At 26.4% G+C, this 21,019-nt stretch overlaps 3 protein-coding genes and 1 pseudogene across 3 annotated transcripts; all 4 read left to right on the top strand.

Moving 5' to 3' along the window:
* The first annotated feature begins 527 nt into the window (after window positions 1-527).
* Window positions 528-20,918, top strand: LOC141523917 (G-protein coupled receptor moody). The gene is made up of 5 exons (XM_074237498.1): window positions 528-1,144; window positions 3,309-3,521; window positions 18,587-18,825; window positions 19,266-19,575; window positions 19,698-20,918. The coding sequence occupies exons 2-5, from the start codon at window positions 3,309-3,311 to the stop codon at window positions 20,667-20,669; spliced, it is 1,734 nt and encodes a 577-aa protein (XP_074093599.1). The 5' UTR covers window positions 528-1,144; the 3' UTR covers window positions 20,670-20,918.
* LOC141538586 (uncharacterized) lies at window positions 11,099-12,788 on the top strand. The gene has a single exon (XM_074260172.1). It carries the CDS (start codon window positions 12,228-12,230, stop codon window positions 12,765-12,767), a length of 540 nt encoding a protein of 179 aa, XP_074116273.1. The 5' UTR covers window positions 11,099-12,227; the 3' UTR covers window positions 12,768-12,788.
* On the top strand, window positions 13,223-13,804 carry LOC141526759 (uncharacterized; annotated as a pseudogene).
* Window positions 13,858-14,567, top strand: LOC141537545 (uncharacterized). The gene has a single exon (XM_074258614.1). It carries the CDS (start codon window positions 13,858-13,860, stop codon window positions 14,428-14,430), a length of 573 nt encoding a protein of 190 aa, XP_074114715.1. The 3' UTR covers window positions 14,431-14,567.
* Window positions 20,919-21,019: the final 101 nt, after the last annotated feature.

The following is a 21,019-nucleotide window of genomic DNA, read 5'->3' as shown; positions in this document are numbered from 1 at the left end:
ATGACTGTAAGATATTGATCTTGAGTAGTTAATAAAGAAATGAATAAGGGGTGCGCGCAATCGATTGTAATCTTTAGAATACGCTCTCATTGTTGAAAATGACGCGGTCATTTACGCTAATAAAATTTGCGAGCGCGAGAACTCTTACCTTTTTCTTTACGTACTCTGCAACTGCTGACGGTGATAAAAAATCTATGTATTGAAATCTTGAACAAAAGAATTGAGAAACTGACAAAATTAAATTAAAAAATAAAAAATTGAGAATTGCTTTTTTTATACCACCATAAATCACAACTTGATTAAGTGCATATTTATTTTTGTTTATTAAATTAAATTTTTTAAAGTTTTCTATTGAAAAAAATTACGATGTCATTTTCGAAAATTCAAGACAAATATTTAAAAAAAAAATTTGCGCATGCGTTGAATTTATATCTCAGTATCTGCGCGACTCTTTCACTCTCTATTTTCCTTTGATATGAAAGTCTCTGACTCTGAAAACAGTTTAGTTGTGCCGCGAGGCTGGAGCGGCGTGTCACGAACTTGTTCAGATATATTGTTGTTATAAATAAAATTATTTATATGCAACGTAATCAGAAATTACTCAATTATATTTCAACAGTAAATTACTCGAAATTATTAAAAAAAAAAAAATAATAATAATTTTTATTTTCTCAATAAAGTAAAAAAGTAAATTGTAAATTTTTTTATTTTACAAAAAGTCTAAATTGAAATTTTAAAGTAAAAAAATTTAAGTAAGCTCTAAAATAAAGTAGAAAAATAAATTCAAGAGCGTAATGTACGAGGAGCAAAAAAATACGGTGGATGCAAAAAGAATAGAATGAAAATAAATGTGACATAGGTGTGGAGATAATAGTGAATTACGGGATGGTTTACACTGTTAAATTATCATCAAGGAGTACGAATTTGAACTTAGCAAGCTCAGCTGTTTTGCTTGGCACCCTATGGTTATTCATTATCACTCATCTCTCTGGGTCTCTGAAAGCTGTAGGTGTTACTGTGCTTCTGCAGACAATGAAAGTGGATCTATGTAACCTGGCAACACGATAAAGATGTAATATAATGTTTTTCACCCTTTTGGCACCGCAACGTTGAATTATTATCGTCATTATTTTGTTTTCGTGAGGTACATAAATTCAACTTAAATATTTTTTACAATGCTTTCTGTTTATTATTTAGATTTTTCGGTGGTAAATGTGAGAAAAATTTTTAAAGTATATGCGTAATAAAAAAACACCCATAAAGTACCTAAAAATTTTCAAAGGTATAAAAAAAAATTCCTCTTATCTTTTTTACTATCCACTTTTCAGCTCTTTTCTAGACATTCTAAATACTCACGGCTGTCGTGTATCGCCGATTTTATACTCTTGCTTTTTTAAACTCTTAAGTTCAAGTTTACATATTTTATTTTATTTAAATATACAACAACAAAAAAAAAAAAACAAAGTGCTTATACTTTGAAATAAAGAACACTATCTTGAGGATAAAAAATTTATATGTAGAGTTTGGAGCTCTATTTAGACCCATTACGTAAAATCTGCCTATTCCTTTTCAAGATAAAAAGTTAACAGACAAGTTTTTCAAGATAAAACTCCGGTAAAAAATATATTTATGTTAACTCTACAATAAAATGCTTTGAAAGTTTATTCAATTACTTTTTTCGAGATATATCGACTTTTTTAATTGTTCTTATTAATAATTCTTAGGCTTATTAAAATGTCATCTCGATTTTTTTTTAATTTATTGTGTTTTACTATTATTTTTTTCCTTTTTTCAAATTATTTTGAACTCTCAATGTTCGAAAAAAGGGAAGATAAGGAAAAAAAAGTTTCTAGGATTTTTAATAGCTAATTAAACAAGTCATTTATGTAAATGTAAAAAAGGAGTGATGCGATACTGAGAAATAATTTTTTTTTTTAATTAATTACTTATGAACCCTGTGATTTTTTGTAATTTTGAGTTAATTGATAAATGTGTTATAAAAGTAATATACATTTATTGGAAAATGATTTTATTGGCCCAATATAGAAATAAAAATAATACAGAAATTTTTTATTTTGTTAAATATTATCATGAATTTAAATTTTCTTGGCGGTAAAAAAATCTTAATCACTTACAATTACCTTTAAAGGTAGTTTTAGTTATCAAAAAAAATTTTATCTAAGACTAGAATTCGATCGTAAAATTTTTTTTAATTTTTGTTTACAAAAAAAGCTCAATTTTTTAGACGCAAAAAAATTCAAGTGACCAAAATACTTAATTTTAAGGTATACCTTTTTTTCCGTGCATATAAATTGCGTATTTTCATCTATTTATTTTTTATAATTTCCCAGGAGAGGTAAAGTACGTAAATAAACGTTAAGCAATACGGAAATGACAAAAAAAATAGAGTGAATAAAATAAGGAACAGTTATATTTTTGGGAACTAAATAAAATTGGGGATGAAATGCCGCATTCTTGAGCGTTTTTCTCTCGTCATTATGATTAAGCTTCTCTCAATGAACGTTTATATAGATAGTGAACTTTTGAAAGGCCCCGTTCATTTTCGCAATAATCCTTTCATCCGCTCTCACTTTTCTTCATTTTTTTTTTTACTATCGACATTTATTTTTACACTCGTTCTTATCGAGTCAATAAATTTTTTTCTATTTTGATCTCTAGAAAATTAAAACTGTTGAAAGTCGTAAAGTTAAACTGGTGCTTACAATTTAAGTTTCTTTGAAATAATTAGAGCTAAGCAAGTATTACTATTAGTGACAAAAAGAAAAAAATTTCAACGCATTTTTCCTGAGAATGCAACAATGCATGCCATAAAATTTATTAATAATTACTGTATTTTTCTCTCTACACAGTAAATGCTTATCCCATAAGAAACTAACGGATTTAAAAATAAAAAGGAATAAATTTTTGAATAAAGTCTAGTATTACCGAGCATTTAACATTTAAAAGACTTAGATGTTGTTTTTTTTTTTTTTATCTCTGATATACTAAACTTTCTGGCCGAGTTAAAAGGGATTCCTATATTTTTCTTTCTCCGCTTCCTCGTCCTATCACTTGACACTTTATCGTAAAAATATTTTTGCGTTAAATTTATATTTTTTTTTACCATATAAATGGAAAATTTTTGTAACATTCAAATGATAAATTATTCTCACATGTCTAAATTATGTGAAATAAACCATTCTAGTTTTATACAAATTTACATGTAAATATTATTCAAATAACGCAATATCACAATTATTTATGACAAATTTAAACAAAATTACTAAAAGATTTTTATTTTTGGCAAGATGCTAGAGCGCTGGATGGATATCAACAATACAGACACAAATAGTAGCCTATTAGAAAAAGTTGAGGTCATAGAACATCCGGAATCAGCAATTTTATTTAATGATTATCCTCAATGGCTTCTTTATTTTGCTGCCGGCTGCTGCGTCCTCTTCATGTTTATTGGCATACCTGGCAATCTCATCACAATCATCGCACTCTTCCGTACAAAGAAGGTAAGCTGTTATGAAGATCCACCCGGCATGCGATAAAAAAAAATTACCAACCTCATTTCATCTACCTCTCGTTATCTATTTTTTAAATTTTTACGCCGAAATCTGTTATCGTATTTCAATTTCATGCCATGGTTATATTTTTTTTTGGTCTTTTTGTTTTTATGGACTAGCTGATTTTCATTTTAATCGCTTTATTTATTTTACAACTTCTTAAATATTATACTAAAATAAAAAAACTACTTGACTTAAGAAAGCTATTCTTGTCTGAAGAAAATTATTTTTTTTTTAATTGAAAAATTTATTTTTAAACTTTTTTCTTAATTTGAAACCTTTTACATCTTCGATCGATACGATAACATTTTTTATCGAAAAATACAATCCTTTTAAATTAACCATAATTTTTTTTTCCTTTTAAAATTTCATATTTTCGTTCAAGAACAAATTTCTTAATTAAAAATAGTAAAAAAAAATTTTTTTTCCATCCAAAAGTTTTATTTTTTTAAACCAAGTAGTTTTTTTTTAACATAAAAAATATTTTCTATTCTTACGATTAAATTTAAATGTCAATTAAAAATTAAAGCAAATTAAATAATGATAATGAATCAACAAATAAAATAAATTGAATTAAAAAGAGTTTGACAGTGTTAGATAATCTTTGCAAGTATCCCGTGGATATCAATTAATAAGTTAATGTTCTATTATAATACCAGCTCTTCTGGGACATAAAAGTCACAATGGCACTTTGGCAAATTACTATTGCTACATAACAACATTACTACATACATATGAGGGTTGGATCTGGATATAAACTCCAACAGAACTTTCTCACTAATTAATTAATTCTACAATTATATCTAAGTATTATGCATGCGTGAAAAATATTCTTGTGCTATCTAATTCTGTTTGTGCTTGAAAAATATGTTTGCGAATACTTTAGACACATAACAATGTTAAACATTGCTAGTTAATTAATTATAAGAGAAAGAAAAATGAAAAGATAGAATGATACGCTGAATAAATAAATTTTTCGATAAAAACTATTGAAATTTATCTTGTTTCTCAACAATTTTTGGATTGCTGTCATTCCTAAATTATTGAATTTAGAAAAATAAATAAGTATGCAAGTTAAAGCTGATTAAGTAAGCTTTCAGATCAAATTTACAGAAATTTGATATAATATTACATTTAATTTTTATTGCACGGAGATACAGTAAAAGTAAAAAAAATATCGCAAAATTTTTTTAAAATTTATTTATTGCTCATTTATTAATTGCTCATGAAATTATGTAAAAAATTCGTATGGCTAGTAGAAATAAATTCTTCACATAAAATTTTTGTAGAAAAAAAATCAAATTCACCTTGGTTTTTATTTTGAAAATTACTGAGAAGTTGGATCAAAGTAAAGTTAATTTAATCATTATAAAGTGGGGTTGGATTAAGATCTAATGGTATAATTTATCAGATAAAGGGAATATAAATGCTTCAACGGTGATCTATTGTTGTAATTTGTGAAAAACATTGCATTTTTATTGGAAATCTAGAAGAAAACTTGTAAAGAATAAAAAAAACACAATATATTTACGTAAGAAAATGAGGGAAAACGTTTTTAAACTCGTTTAAATCTTAGTGTTGACTCTCTTAGTTTAACCTGGCATAAATGTCTCAGTCATTCACGATTGTTCCTTTTATACAAATGTACTATCTTAATTTACACTTGAAAACATACACATAAATAAAATAAACATAAATATTTACTCTCACATATTTTAGTTTTATTTTTTAACTAATAAATTTTACGCGGCTAAGTAAATAATCTTATTTTGTTTTTCGCTAATGAAATTCGATTTTTACAAGCTTGTTATTATTTATTATAAATAAAAAAATAATCTAGGGTTTAATTTGCGGTAACAATTTATCATCTTGCTTGTAAAATTTAGTAAAATTGAAAAAATAAACTTTTCCATCGTAAAACACTAAGGCCTTGAAAGGTCCGAGGCATAAAAAAATTAAATAATTAGAAATTATGTCGAGAAAATAATTAAAATAAGTCAGAAATTATAATCAAATGTTTTTTTTTTTTTTTTTTGTATAAAAATGAAAAAATAAAATTGAATTATTTAATATTATTCTACATTAAAGTCTCACAGCTATCTTTAGATCAGAGGTCGAAGCACCTTTAATGAGTTGCTTGTATTCTATCATTTCGTGGTAAAGTTATTGACCAAAATTACTGCACCGAGATAATATTAGCAACTAATGGCTGCAGTTTTTATTACCAATAAATAAAATAACAAGTTATAAAATTGTAATTAAACAGCAGCAATAATAAATTACCGTCAGCTCTGGTGTAGAGATTAATGAAAGCTTGAAAACAAATAAATTCACCAATTAATGGAAAGCACTTGGATTGAGAGTATAAATTCAGATTTAGCGAGTTTTTTAAATTGAAGCATAAGTTTGTTTTTTACGTATTAAACAAAGAAAAGATGAAACAGAACGATTCTTTATTCTTTATGACTCTCGAAAATCTACCCTACGCCCATCTTCACGCAGAGTTACAAGGAATTGAACGGATATATAAAATTACAGATAATTTATTGTCTAGGGACTTTCATTGATATATATTTCAACTCAAATAACGTCTGCTGCACTTCTTTTCTCAGTACCCTTTTTAACACCATTTATTTTTCTTTAATTTCTTCCCACATGCACAAACATTTTTTTTTTGCAATAAAAACTTTTTTGCTGACTTTGACCCAACTTCATAATCTTTTTTGAGATTTACTGTTCGTATTTGTCTTAAAAGCTTCTTCAGATATTTTGAACGTTACGTGACTTTCATGCGAATTTTAAAATCCCGAAGGATTTTCCTAATTTACTTTTTTCTCAAGGGTTACTCAATCTTAAAAATGTGTATTATTATTTTAATTTAACAGAAAAGACAATATTTCATTTCAGTAATTCTATAATTAAATTATCAAAAGATAAAAATAACTTCCACTTGTTAGAAAAAATAAAAAATAACTAAAGTAAAAATAGTAATTAAATTTACACTCGCCCAGTTCATGGTTTTGTTCAATAATAAAGTCACTATAAATTTATTTGTTATGTCCTGCGAGGTTACTAGATTCGCTGATGTTGACACCTCGTGGACAAGTGGGTTGTTTATTGTCACGCGGGATTTGATTTTATAATTTAATTTGAAATATACTAAAAAAATTACTGATTGAGATTGTGTGGCAAGGTATGATTTTTAAATGATAAGAGTTCAATTGAACTTTATGTTGATGTTTATTTAGAAATCAGAGAGATGGAGTGAATAGTTACAGCTCTCGGGGAGAAGTGAAGTCACAAAGTCTCAACTCTGACTCCTCAGCTTCACTTTCCCCCACTATGGTTACACGTATACACTTATACTATTGCTAGAACTACCCTTATACATAGTGCATAATATACTATCTTACATGTACTTATATAACACTTATTATTTGCGGCTGCGGCCGGCTTACATATTCATGTACCTGTATTTACCTGGCTTTAAATTCAGCACAGCGACCTAGGGAAACCGCAGAAAACCTGGACGAGGTACAGACAGTAATGATAACATAATATCAGATCGTTGTTAACAATAATCATCCTTATATCTATTATTTATAATTTAATTAACATATATTCATTAGAATCAATTAACGTGTTATAATTTTAAAAGGCTTTTAAAGTATTATCTGCTCAATAAATTATATCAGATGCGGATTTTACTTAAATATTTGCTAATCATTTCTAAATTCAATTTAATACCATTTACTATTCAATTATTCTAATATGTAATTAAATTTGTCTAAAACCATTGCGACATTAAATCCATACATATATATATATATATATATATATATATATATATACATGTTGTAGCGTCTAAATACTCATTATTTATGTTATTTAGTTACTTAAAATAAAGTGGATAAATAAGTTATTATTTATTTATTTGTTGTTAAATTCAGTTGAAGTGCCTTGTTTTTCAGAGAACAAGAGACCGTTGACTTTCCACACGTGTCTTTTATGGCTTTTCTTTTAAGGACTTGAAGTTGTCAATGTGGCAAGGACATGTTCTGTGTTTACTCGAAGATTTTATGGTTTTTCAGAACCTAATACTATATTCCTTTGTATTATTTTCTTGAGATTAAAGTTTCTCTTTCGAAGACACGTGTGCACTCAACGACCAAACTCAGCAATTAAATCAACTATTAAATCAAATAGAAATTCTAAATCTATATAAAATATAAATATAAATTTAAATTATAAATGTAACTAATTAACATATTCAAATTCTGTTTTATCTGACAAGTAGTGTCACCTGCCAGATGCAACCCAAAGCATTATAGTTATTGCGACATAACATATTGGATTTTTTTTATCACCACGATTACCAACGTAGGCTTTAAAAACGATCGTTGTCACTTGTTCCGGAAATCCTATAGCGAAAGCTTAAATCTTATAATGACACTGCTTTTTCTTTCTTTCGTTTCTGAGAATAAATTGACATCTTTAAGCCTTCCTATTGATTTCTATGAACCAAACGAACCATTGATAAGACAAAAAATAAATAAATAAAAATTTCTTGTACTTATTTCTTACCATCGACAAAAAAAAATAAATAAATATGATAAAGATAAATTACTGTTTATGTCTGCAACGTTTTATCTCTCTGTTGTCTAGGAATTTTCGAGATTGTCATTTTGTCCAGACAAATGCTATTACAGAATTGAATTGCATCCTTACATTTCATTCTTCCACCAAGTACTAACTATACGAATTTAGAATTTTCACTCAGACAACGGCTACTTTCATTTTCCTCTTGGAAAAAATTATTTAAGATGACCTGGCCAACGGCTCAAAATATAATAACTCATTCACATTTATTTTTCTCAATTTCAACGCGATATTGTCATGAAAAAAAATTAAATTTTTCCTTATTTTCTTCATTTTATAGATAATATGTTGATGATTCAAGTTAAAAAAAAAAAAAAAAAAAAAAAAAAAACAAATAGTTTGTCATTTTGCTGTAGAACTAAGCCAAAAATAGTTGAAAATTATTTTAAACAAATGTTTTATTATTAGAAAATAATTTATATTATTACACCGAGATATTGCGAGGTATTTTTGGAGCGTATGTCATAAAAAATTAAATTGAAAAATCCTGTGTAAAAGAAAATTGTCTTAAAATTATTGTTTATTTAAAATCTTACACGTGACACAAGCCAATTCTTTTTTAAGACGCCAAAAAAAAAATTCCGAGAGCAGATTTTTGAAATTTAGTTCTCGAATTTGTTATGAAAATAAGACGATATCACAGCGAAAGCTCCGGAAAATTATTATAAAGTCTTAAAATAATTTAAAAATCGTCTTAAAAAAATCTTAAAATAGTCTTAAAATTTTTAAAAAATTTTTCGAGACTATTTTAAGTCTAATAATAAGTTTTCAACAATTTTAAATTCAATTTAAAAAGAGCGTACTCAAAATTGTAGCACTTAGAAAGTCGTAAGATCGTCTAAAAATTAATTTTCATAACAAATTCGAGAACCAAATTTCAAAAATCTGCTCTCAGACTTTTTTTTTAAATCTTAAAATAGTCTTGATTTGTGTCACGTTTAAGATCTTAAACAAACGACAACTTTAAGATGATTTTTTTTACACTGGATTTAATATAAATTTTCGATAACACCCAACTCATGAAAAATATAAATTTAAAATTCTAAATAATTTTCACTTGCTAAACAATTAACAGAACGTGTGAATAACGAAAGCCAGATCTTACGTCACTCTTACGTAAATGACTAATAAAACGTGACGATCAGTAATATAAATTTATACTTTTGATATATATAGAAATCCATATTACATTGATTAATCAAACAAAAGAGCTATTAATATGCAGTAACATAATAAAGAAGTATAACTTACTGCCAGTATAATTGCAAAGTAAATAAGTTCATAGGCTTGAATAAAATACTACTCAAGATGCAACCTAATGATCGAATATTTGAAATATATATTGCAATTCAATTATTTAAATCAATAGAATCAATAAATAACTATTTTTAGTATTGCTTTAAAATCTAAATTATTATAAATTATCAATTGTATATAATGGATATCGTTGTCGATTTCAGTGAATATTACCTTCCAAACGACAAGCTTTTATTGAAAGAATTAGCGGTGATGAGTTTGCATCCGTACACTAAACATATTTTCGTAGACAAACACTTTGTTTTCAAGCCACCTTGCTTGTGGGAAACATTGCCGAAAAAATTTCAAGATGATTATTTGGAACGGTGTCAAAAAAACGGGATTCTTTGGCAATCGGGATACGCTAATGCTAATTTATATGAAAAAATTTTAAAAGAGTATTGTAGTTCAGCTAGACGTGTGTATATTATGGATTTGAATAAAAAAATTTATTAACCCAAATGATAGATGAAGGGAATGAATTAATTTTACATGAATACACGGATGAAAGTCCTGATCCTGATTTGTCTGACGATAAACTTAGAATAAAATGTATTCATCATCAGAATCCAGAAAATGACAATTGCGCTTACGAAAATGCCTTTAAAATGAAAAATTTCTCTTTACGTAATAAATTAAATATTTGAGTTTTTTTTTTTTTTTTATATCAACGAGAAGAATTTTAAATTGTAAAATTTAAAGAATAATTAGAGAATTTTACTTTAAGATTTAATGATTTAAAATGCAAGATTCTTTTGTCGATCTGGATTAGAAATTTCTTCTGTTAAAAACGTACCGAATCTTTATTATTTTAAATCTAACGAGTTATCATTTCATATAAATAAAAAATTATTTATTAGAATTCCGCTTGTGAATCAAGATACAAAAGATTATTCTTAGCTCGTAAACAAAAAGCTACTTCCCAATTAGGATATGCAAATCCTTGCAAATTCAATTTCAGTACCCTATATTAACAAAGGCTGAGATGATCAGGATATCAATTCATATAAAAAGAAACTACTGGCTATTATTGGTTATGAGGAGTATTTCCTGTTTTTACGTTTATCTAATACAAAGCCCGATAAGTTTAGTGAAATATAGAGACAAAGACAATAATCGTCAATTATGAATTGTATAATAATTGCGTTTATACTATGACCCAACATAACTATGGAAAAAATAATCTAAAAGCTGCAAGAACTGTTACGAATATCAATATTATATACGGTTGAAACCAAATGAATGGATTTTTATTAAGAAATTTACTCTTTTTCTTTTCTTCATCTTCGCAAAATTTTCATTAATTAATGTTTATATTGGTAGAATCTAATCAATTTCTTTATGAGGTAAGGACAAAAACTAAACAACTTTTTTGTACTAAAAATGTCGAAATAACATAAATTGAGTTTATTAAGCTGTCTCTCGATACTAAATCGTATCCGAGCTTCAATGTACAGGTGATAAAATAATTTTTGGAGCTGTCAAAAAATTAATAAAGTTCATACAATCGGTCCTTATTTTCCATTGAAAAATTTTTAATAAAAAAATATACTAATGGATATAAATTAAATTTGAATTTTTTGACGAGACTGGTAGCAATTGACAAGGTTTTTCAAGTTTATCAATTCAAATTTTCATGAAATTCAATGGCAATCATACACTTTAGATCGCCACTCATCTCGATCCGATCTGTCCAGCAGTTCAAAAGTTATATCTGATCAGAACTCGATTTTTGAAAATTTTCAATTTTTTTGGCGGGAAGTTAAAAAAACTTTCTTTTTTTTAAGTTTTAATTAGTAGTAGAATTTTTGATTAAGTCTAAAACGTTTATGGATTTAGTGATTGATATTCACGGATATTATGGTTTGAGAAATCAACCATTTATAAAAGAATTGGCAATTTTAAGCATCCAAACTAATCATAGCGACGTTTGTCCCAGTATTGATAAGCATTATGTTTTTGCACCGCCATATCGATGGGAATTACTTCCGAAAAATAGTCAAAACCAATATTTAAAAATGTTTAATACCCATGGTATCCCCTGGCAATTGGGGTTCTACAACCCTGATTTACAATCGTCTATTTTACGAGATAATATAATTAATGCAAGACGTATTTATTTATTCGACATGAATATTAAAAAGTTTCTATCTAAAATAACTAGCAGAATAAAAAACAAACAAATTTTAAGTTTATCTCAAGTAGTTTCTTTTGTAAAAATAAAAAATCTTTATACACAATGTAACCATCATCAGTATCCTAAATATAATAATTGTGCTTATGACAATGCTATGAAAATGAGAAAATTAATTGTTGAAAAATTATGGAAAGAAAGAGCCAGGATTTTAAATATTTCTAAAAAAAGAAGAAATAAAAAAAATATAATTTCTGATTGGAATCGAATTCAAAAATAGCAATTTGTAATTTATTTTATGATTACAATAAATACAATTGAATAGATAAATGAACTGAACTGCTGACTAATGGATATGATTAAAAATTAACTTGTTTAGTTTTATCGCATGATAATGTTTTGAAAATAAAAAATTGTATTAGTAAAAGTGAGTCATAAAAAAATTAAATGTGACAATGAATAATTAAAATTTTTTTTGTAATTTTTATTAGATGCATTAATTGTTTAAGTAAAAATTTTATACAATATTTCACGCTTATATAGTAAAATTAAATTAAAAAGAAAAAATGAACCTAATAATCGATTGCAATGATTACGATTATGAGAATGATAAAATATTTATTAAAGAACTATCGATAACAAGTGTGAAACCTGGCAAAGATGGCAAATATAAAGAAGGACACTATGTATTTAAACCACCATGTACTTGGGAAGAATTATCAACACGATTGCAGCAATATTATAAAGTTGACGAAGAAAATTCGAGGATTAAGTGGGAAGAAGGAGAACACGAAGCTGCAAGTCAACGTACAATTTTGAATGATTGGATTAAGCATGCTAATCATATTTTTGTTATCGATGAAGACATTAAAAATAAATTAAAAAAAATTGTCCCTATTAAGAAACAAATTATATGTTTTAATGAAAATTTAAAAGTATTGTTTGAATATAGCACCGGTGCCAAGTGTCAAAAGCATTACGATCCTGATGAGAGTATTTGTACTGAAAAGAATGTTAGAAAAATGCGAGAATTTCTTAACAAACGTCAACATGTTACAAGAGATTTCTATAAAAAACAGATGTTAAAAAAGAAACAAAAGAAATGAACAAAATTTTGATAATCAATTTTTTTTAATTATTTATTTTTTTATGTATTTTAAAAAAATAAATATATCAATAAAATCAAATAGAAATTTTGTTCAAGAAAATTAAAATTAAAATAGTTGACCCCACTTGTAAATATTTACCAAAAATAAAATTATTTTTTTTAATTTCCCGCTAAGAAAATCTAAGATTTTAAAAAATCGGGAAGTTATTGGATTTACCGCGTTTTTCAAAAATCTAAAAAATTTCTGTTGTTGATTTTGTTATCCATTACACGTAGTAACTGACTTTGATTAATGAAAGGACAAATTTGATTATATCAATTAATGAAAGAAAGCGTGATAAAATAGTTTGCAATCAGACAATTGTAATGCACTAATTTAAATTGACTTTTCAAAGTGATTAAAAGAAAAATTTTTGTAAAAAAATACTATTATATTAGAGACAAGAGGTTTAGGATCACTCATCGATCAAGTAAAATAAATAATGGATTTTATAATTGATTTTAGCGATTATCGTATCGATAATAATGAAATTATGATAAAAGAATTGACAATAATAAGTTTACAATCAGATACTAATGGTACTTTTGTCGACCGACATTACGTATTTAAAGCTCCATATTCTTGGGAAGAATTACCAATAGAATATCAAAATAAGTTTTTGAGTTGACAAAAAATTTACGAAATTCCTTGGAATTTGGGATACACCAAAATCGACCTATTGTACTCTATTTTGAATAAATTTTTTCGTAATGCTCGGTGCATTTTTGTTACTAATGAACGTACGAAACAGACATTAATTGAAATTGTTGGCAATACAACTATACCAATTATACCTTTCAATGATAACTTCGGTACTTTGTTTAAATATAGGACCAGTACTGGCTGTATTCATCATGAGAATCGTAAAAAGAATACCTGTGCTTATGACAATGTACTTGCAATGAGAGAAATTCTCTTCAACTGAATTCGAATCATTTTACTTCATGTAATGTCCTCTAAATAAAAATACATGAAAGTCGAAGTCATAAACTGATTAAAAAAAAAAAAACGTTTGAAAAATTAATTTTTGGAGAAATAATTTTTTTAAATGTTTTTTTTTTTTATTATTATTTTTTTATTTTTAATTAGTAAAGAATATAAAATGATACTTACTACAAAACCTAAAAAAGTTGACATAGTTATTGACTTTCATGAATATTATATACCACATAAAAGACTTCAGATGAAAGAATTGGCAGTAGTAAGCTTACAAACAAATTCAAAAGGTGTATTTATTGATAGTCATTACGTATTTAAGCCGCCATATTCGTGGGAACAATTGCCGAAAAATTATCAAGCTGATTACTTATGTCGTTACGAGATTTATGGGATCCCGTGGCAACTGGGATACACTTTAGCTAAGTGGCAAGAATCAATTTTGATGAAACATTTATATCAAGCTAAGCGAGTTTTTGTGTGTGAGTCAAATACGAAGAACTTGCTGCTCAAAATTATTGGTAATGTAGATATACCGATTTTATCTCTCGATACTGATGATGATGAAGACGTTTTATTTGATTACGAATTCGAAACAAAATGCCTTCATCATCAGAACCGTTTTGAGAACAATTGTGCGTATGACAATGCGATAATCTTAAGAAATATTCTTTTAAATAAATAGATCAACAATCTTTAACTCAAATTTATCATTAACATGAAAATTAAAATTTGTAATAGCATTACAATTTAATTAATGGTTAAAAATTTTTTTTATGAATATATAATCTAATTTGGTCATGTATAACCATGTCAGACTTTATATGAAATTTAAAAAATGATTTATAAATATTTTTCAATTTTTTATTTTTCTGTGAAACAAGTTTTACGTGCTAAATTATTTTTTTTCGTCGGTATAAAATAACTAAATAAATACTTTATATTTATTATAATTTAAAGCTTTACAATTTAAATGCTGTTAAATATTAATTACAACAATCAAAATTATTTTTAACTGAAATGTGAAGATGCTATTACTGATATAAAGCCAAGATTATAAGAATTGCTTACAGTAAAAGGCAAAGAAATAAAATTACTTTGGGTTACTCACAGACATTGATTCCGAAAAAGATTAAATGTAACATTTCAACGTAAGAAGATCAGTATGAGCGTTTCTCTTGATTTTTATCCAAAACACCCAGGGATCTGTGAATTTCTTGAACGCCAAAGTTCTTTACTTTTACTGCGTCTTTATTATTGCTTTTACACTTTTCAATTAAATTCTTTTATTGACATCCATTTTTTTAATTAAAAAAGTAAAACTTTTTTTATCAGCTTAATATTTAAGTTAGACTAATTGTAATTTGCAGATTGTGAGCGCTAAGATAAATTAATCCTTTTTATTTTTTCCAGCATAAAAAATATCTAAATAAAACACACTTTTTATTGCATTAAATGTAAAAATATATTATTATTATTAAAGTTCGAATAATAAATAAAATCTGATTCTCGCGAACCTTCAAAAGTTCAGTAAACTATCTAGTATAATTACTTACTAATATAATACACAAATATGTCAAAAGAAAAATCCATTATTTCCGCAATCTTTTTTCTTCATTCATCTTTTTCACCCTTTGTTCTCTTGTATATCGTTCAATCGTTTACTAAATTCTTTATTTCATTTCTTTTTATCTTTTCACTTTATCTCTTTTTACAAATATATTTCTTTTTATAGATGTTAGCGGCCTTGATATCTATTTTCACATTTATTTCAACTGTCACACCAATAAAATAAGTTATCAATTAAGTTTCTATTATTTATACTCTAATCCACCGATTACTCACTTGAGTAATAATATTGTCTTACTAATTGAAACTATGAAATAACAAAATTACTTTTTTTCAATAAAATAATTTAAATCCAAATATTTTCGTAACTTTTGCAATTATTTTTTACTTTTAAGCTTGAAACTAAACAATTTTATTTTCAACTAAAAAATTAAATCTAATTAAAAAAAGCAATAAAATAATAATTATGACCTGAAAACTGATTAATAATCTTTACTGAAAATTACTCTTCAAAAATAAAAAATTTATAATAATTAATTTGATTAAAATAATTAATAAAAAATATTTTATTCACGAGAAATAACTGTGTTCACTAATACAATGAGATTATTGCTTCTCATCATTAACTTCGCTGTATAAATAATTGATTTCCTATCCGGTCATTAAGTTTAGATTCTTACTCTTGAATATTTCTTATCCGGCAAACATCAGGATTTTATTATGATATTATTACGTTATCAAGTTTATACAGACGACTATCAAACGTCCCAAATCCTTTCCGTCAAACTTATAACATAAAACAAGAAATAAAAAGTTTGTACACCTTTATTTCATTTTCAGAACAAAATATAAAAAACAATCTCGTAAAAATAAATCACATACTTTAAAATTAAATGTATTTATTTCTTCATAAAAAAATAATTGTTTGACAAAATTGTTACTATTACAAATAATAATAATAATAATAATAATAATAATAATATTTTATCAAAATGAGTAATTTTAAAAAATCCTTACTTTCGGTGAAACTAAAGACAATTTATAAAGATAATTTATGCACTAGAATAATTAACAAAATCCACCTACCGTTCTGCATGAAACGTTAACAATGAGCTCTAAAATAAACACAACGAACCCAAAACAACTAAAGAAGATATTTATTTGAATGCGCTTTTCAACTCCCGAATTAAATCTGTTACAGTGAGTACTTCATGAAATTCAAACTGCTTGAAAAAAATATTAAATAATAAAACAAAATTATTGTCGTAATTTTTTTTATGACTTTCGCAGTAATTAAAAATTTATTCTTATGCATAAAGAATTTTTTATTATTATTACAAACCGTGACAGTTTTTTAGATTCTAAGACTTTTATTATCATTGAATTTTAATTCTTTATAATCACATCTGATTTAAAGGAGTAATTTTTATTAAAGATTTAATTAGACCAACGAAAAACGAGACTTTAGTAAAAACAATTCCAGCTAAAAAAATCTTGACGTTTATTTGAGCTCAATTATTCATAATCATGCATGAATAGATTATTAATTATTGCAAAGTTGCAATTTCATATCTTATAGTTGTCATTATTATCTACATTATTAAGAGAATAAGGTAAAGTTAGTGGCCAGTATATTTATATAATAAAATAGGTTTTTGTGGTTAAATTTGACATTTTTAAAAATATAAGCTCATCCCGATGTTACACTCATCAAGACCTTTCATTTAAGTACCCACACCAATTTTTCATATATTTATATATATTATATATATATGAATATATTAGAAATATATGAAAATGCATGTGGGTACTCAAATGAAAGCTCTTGATGAGTGTAACTTCGGGATGAGCTTATATTTTTAAAAAAGTCAATAGTTAAAAAAGTACAGTGCAATTTAACAAAATTTATTATTTAACAAAACTTAAAATACAAATTTTATTAATTTATTTTTATCTATTTACTTTTCGTACTGCAACAAATGTTACGACGAAATTAATGCTCTATGTCTCAACATCGATTGAATAATGTATATTATACTTGTGTAATAAATTTTTATTCGAATATTAATGATGAAGTTATGCAAATTTGTATTTATAAATTACAATTACTTTTTTTCTCGCAAATAAAACTTCATAAACATCAGCATAAAAACTTCATCAAAGATAATAAAAAAAAAAAGTCTGACAGAAAGAAAAAAATGCTAAAATGTAAGGTAATTGCCTAGGTCAATGTATTCGCAGTAACTTTGTAAATCTAAAGTAATTCGTAGTTTACTGATAAAGCTCGTGAATAGACGGCTAGTACGGACTGGCGTAAAGTAGTTGAATCTGTACTGCATGTATATACAGCATATATGTACTAAAATATATAGCATAGCATGTAAAATAGTTAGACTATGAAATACAGGAACCTCGTACGGTTACCTAGTGACAAAGTTGCTCTGCTTGGCCTCATCATGGTTGCTTTAAACTTAAAACTACGACCTATCTATTTTATCTATTCCCTAGTTCTTCATTCTCATGGGACATTACGGAACTACGGATTTATGGGGCCAACTAGTCGTTGAGTTCCTGCGTCTTACTTATATAAGCACACTTTACTGCTTATCCTTGCTCCTTATCTCAGACGCATTACGTTGCATCTAGGATATCTATAACCCGATGGATTAATAAATAATCGTTTTACTTTTCGAAGTGTTAATATAAAATGTTTAACTGTTTACTTCGAATACATTCCTCGTGCATTTTATTGATACACACGCTGATAAAAGGATTTCTTAATATTTAAGATTTTTTTTTATTTAAGAAATATTTCTTAAATATTATAGGAAATATTTTAAATACTAAGAAATATTTTTTAAATACTAAGAAATGATTTTTTAAATACAAAAAAATCTTCTTAAATGCTAAAAAATTCTTCTACCAATACAGAAAAAAAATCTTTTTGCACCAAGAAAATTTTAAGGAAGACAAAAGTTATTTTGGAGCAAGAAGAAATTTTCTTTGACTTCATTGAAGAAATTTTCAATCTTCCTTAATATTTTCTTAAGCTAAGAAAATTTATCTTCCAGTCAAGAATTTTTTTTTTCAAGGTACTAAACAATATCGTGATAGATATGGTAGATATTGCTGCTTTTGGTTAATTTTTTTAATAAAATTTATTCCAATTCATAATAAATTTGTATAATGCGACAAAATATTTAATGGCATACTTGAAATACAATATGTATATGTAATAAATGATAGATACTAATTAATTGATTTTGTTAAAGATGAGAAACGCCACCGCTGTATTCATAATGAATCTTTCAATCTCGGATCTGATGTTCTGCTGCTTCAATTTACCATTAGCAACATCTACATTCTGGTATGGCTCGTGGACGCATGGACCACTGTTGTGTCGTCTATTTCCTTTATTGCGTTATGGTCTCGTTGCTGTAAGTCTGTTTACGGTATTGGCAATCACGATCAATCGATACGTAATGATTGGACATCCTCGACTGTATCCAAAGTAATTACGAAATATTTTTTTCTTTCATTAGTACTTTTAATTACAAGTAATATAATTCACAACTCACAACTGATAATTTGTTGGGTGACATATCATTCTCCAGAAAAATTGCTTATTCAAATTCGCGCCAATATCTGCAATTCCTTGATAGACATATCAAATTTCAGGGAAATAATTATCAATAAAAATACTTTTTTTTATTACACCCGAAATTAATTTCCCTTGACCAGAATAATCCCTCTTTAAGACAAATAAATTTTTAAAAATAATTCTTCGCTCAAAATTTCTTCTTAAATCAATTACTTATCTATAAAAGCGTATTTTTAATCGCATGATACTAAAATTTTTCATTTTATCAAAATAAAATATAGCCTCTCTTTAAAGCGCGTAAATTATTTCAAAATTATTTTTAATAAAAATTTTTTGATTATCTTTTTTAGATTTTATAAGTCAAAATATTTAATACTAATGGTGATAGCGACATGGATCTCCGGATTTGGTGCCTTAGTGCCAACATGGTTTGAACAATGGGGTCGGTTTGGTCTGGATCCAAACATTGGTTCATGTTCAATTCTTCGTGATACTAATGGTAATTCACCAAAAGAATTTTTATTCATACTCGCGTTTCTTACACCTTGCATTGCAATCGTCGTTTGCTATGCAAGAATTTTTTATATTGTACGCAAGACTGCGAAAAGAAGCCGGAGACGTCAAGAAACTACAACTGATTTTGTCAAAGCAACACTTGAGGTATTTTCTACTCATAATTTATTATTCGCGATTGTAAAAAAATTTCTATGGACAATTATTTAAAAATCAAAAAAATTTTGCGCTTTAAAATCAATATCAATAATAATTTTTCAAATTATCAGGTAAAATATACAAAACACTTTGAAGATTCGGCATTAGGTTCAAGTTGTGCTGGAACAGGTACGTCGGAAAATACCGGATCTCCAATTAGAAGCGACCGACATCAGAGCCAACAAAATACTTCGTATTTTTACATTGAGGATAATGATGATAAAATATTGCACAGCAGTGAAGCATTGAACATCCAAAAAATAACCGAATACAATAACGATGAATTGAAGAATATAAAAATGAATTTACATGATATTAAAAGTAATAGCGATAAAGAATGTCAAAAATCAATTTATACTGTTTCAATTCCAAATTTTCATTTTTCTGATGTCGATTCATCTTCATCGCAATCACAAGATAAATCACTGACTTTCATACACGCTGCTGATAACCAGGAGAAATCAGTTACAAGTAAATCAATTTTATCAAACAATAATCGGTGCTTGAAAGTGCCAAAAGATTCGGCAAAAAGCTATCAAGAATGTTCAACGCGTATTCTTAATCCACAATTAACAAACACGAACAAATATGACGGTTCAGATATTTCTGAAGAATTCGTTAGTTCTCGATCGGATTCACCATGTGATAATAATAAACGTAGCGTTAATAGTAATAATAATAGTAATAGTAATATAAATATTAAAAGAGGTAGTATTTTCCGACGAGAATTGCGATTTCGTAGTTTTAAAAACCGCAATGAATCCGGAAAAATGTCTGCTAAAGATAAAAAGTTACTTAAAATGATACTTGTTATATTTTTGTCATTTGTTGTTTGTTATTTGCCTATAACAATCGCTAAAATATCTAAAGATATTATTGATTGGCGCGGGCTTAATATTGCTGGGTACATACTTATCTATTTAACGACTTGCATTAATCCTATTATTTATGTTGTTATGAGTTCGGAATACAGAAGTGCGTACAAAAATGTTCTGCTTTGTCGGGGTGATTCGTTTCACGATGCTAAGAAACGTGGTAAATAAATTTAGAAGGTAATAGCACTAACTGTAGGTCGGATCCGAATAATTTAAAAATATTTTCCATTGCATGGTGGATTTTTTGGTAATTATTTACAAGTGGAAAATTGACAACTTTTAATTTTTTTTATTCTAATTGTTTTAGAAAATTAATATTTTGATAACTTTTTTGCCTTTAAAAGTTGGAAAAAATTTTGGTTCTCATCTTTTTGGATAAAATTTATATTTTTTCTGTTTTGATATTTTTGATATACTTTTTTTTTTCAAAAGTACATAAAAAACAAATAATTAAAAAAAAAATTGGATATCAAAATTTTTTTGAAAATTTGTCAAAATTGTAGTAATCAACTTTTTTT

This window comes from Cotesia typhae, unplaced genomic scaffold, assembly GCF_013202065.1.
Source record: "Cotesia typhae breed Kobodo isofemale line unplaced genomic scaffold, CoteBio_Ctyphae contig_11, whole genome shotgun sequence".
NCBI classification, from domain to species: domain Eukaryota; kingdom Metazoa; phylum Arthropoda; class Insecta; order Hymenoptera; family Braconidae; genus Cotesia; species Cotesia typhae.
Note: the sequence above shows the minus strand (reverse complement) of the source record. Positions and strands in the feature narration are given on the sequence as shown.

Coding starts and splice junctions, on each gene's coding strand:
- LOC141523917 (XM_074237498.1), top strand. CDS start 3,309: ATGCTAGAGCGCTGGATGGATATCAACAATACAGACACAAATAGTAGC. Junction 3,522..18,586: donor CACTCTTCCGTACAAAGAAG/GTAAGCTGTTAT, acceptor ATTTTGTTAAAG/ATGAGAAACGCCACCGCTGT. Junction 18,826..19,265: donor CATCCTCGACTGTATCCAAA/GTAATTACGAAA, acceptor TATCTTTTTTAG/ATTTTATAAGTCAAAATATT.
- LOC141538586 (XM_074260172.1), top strand. CDS start 12,228: ATGAACCTAATAATCGATTGCAATGATTACGATTATGAGAATGATAAA.
- LOC141537545 (XM_074258614.1), top strand. CDS start 13,858: ATGTTTTTTTTTTTTATTATTATTTTTTTATTTTTAATTAGTAAAGAA.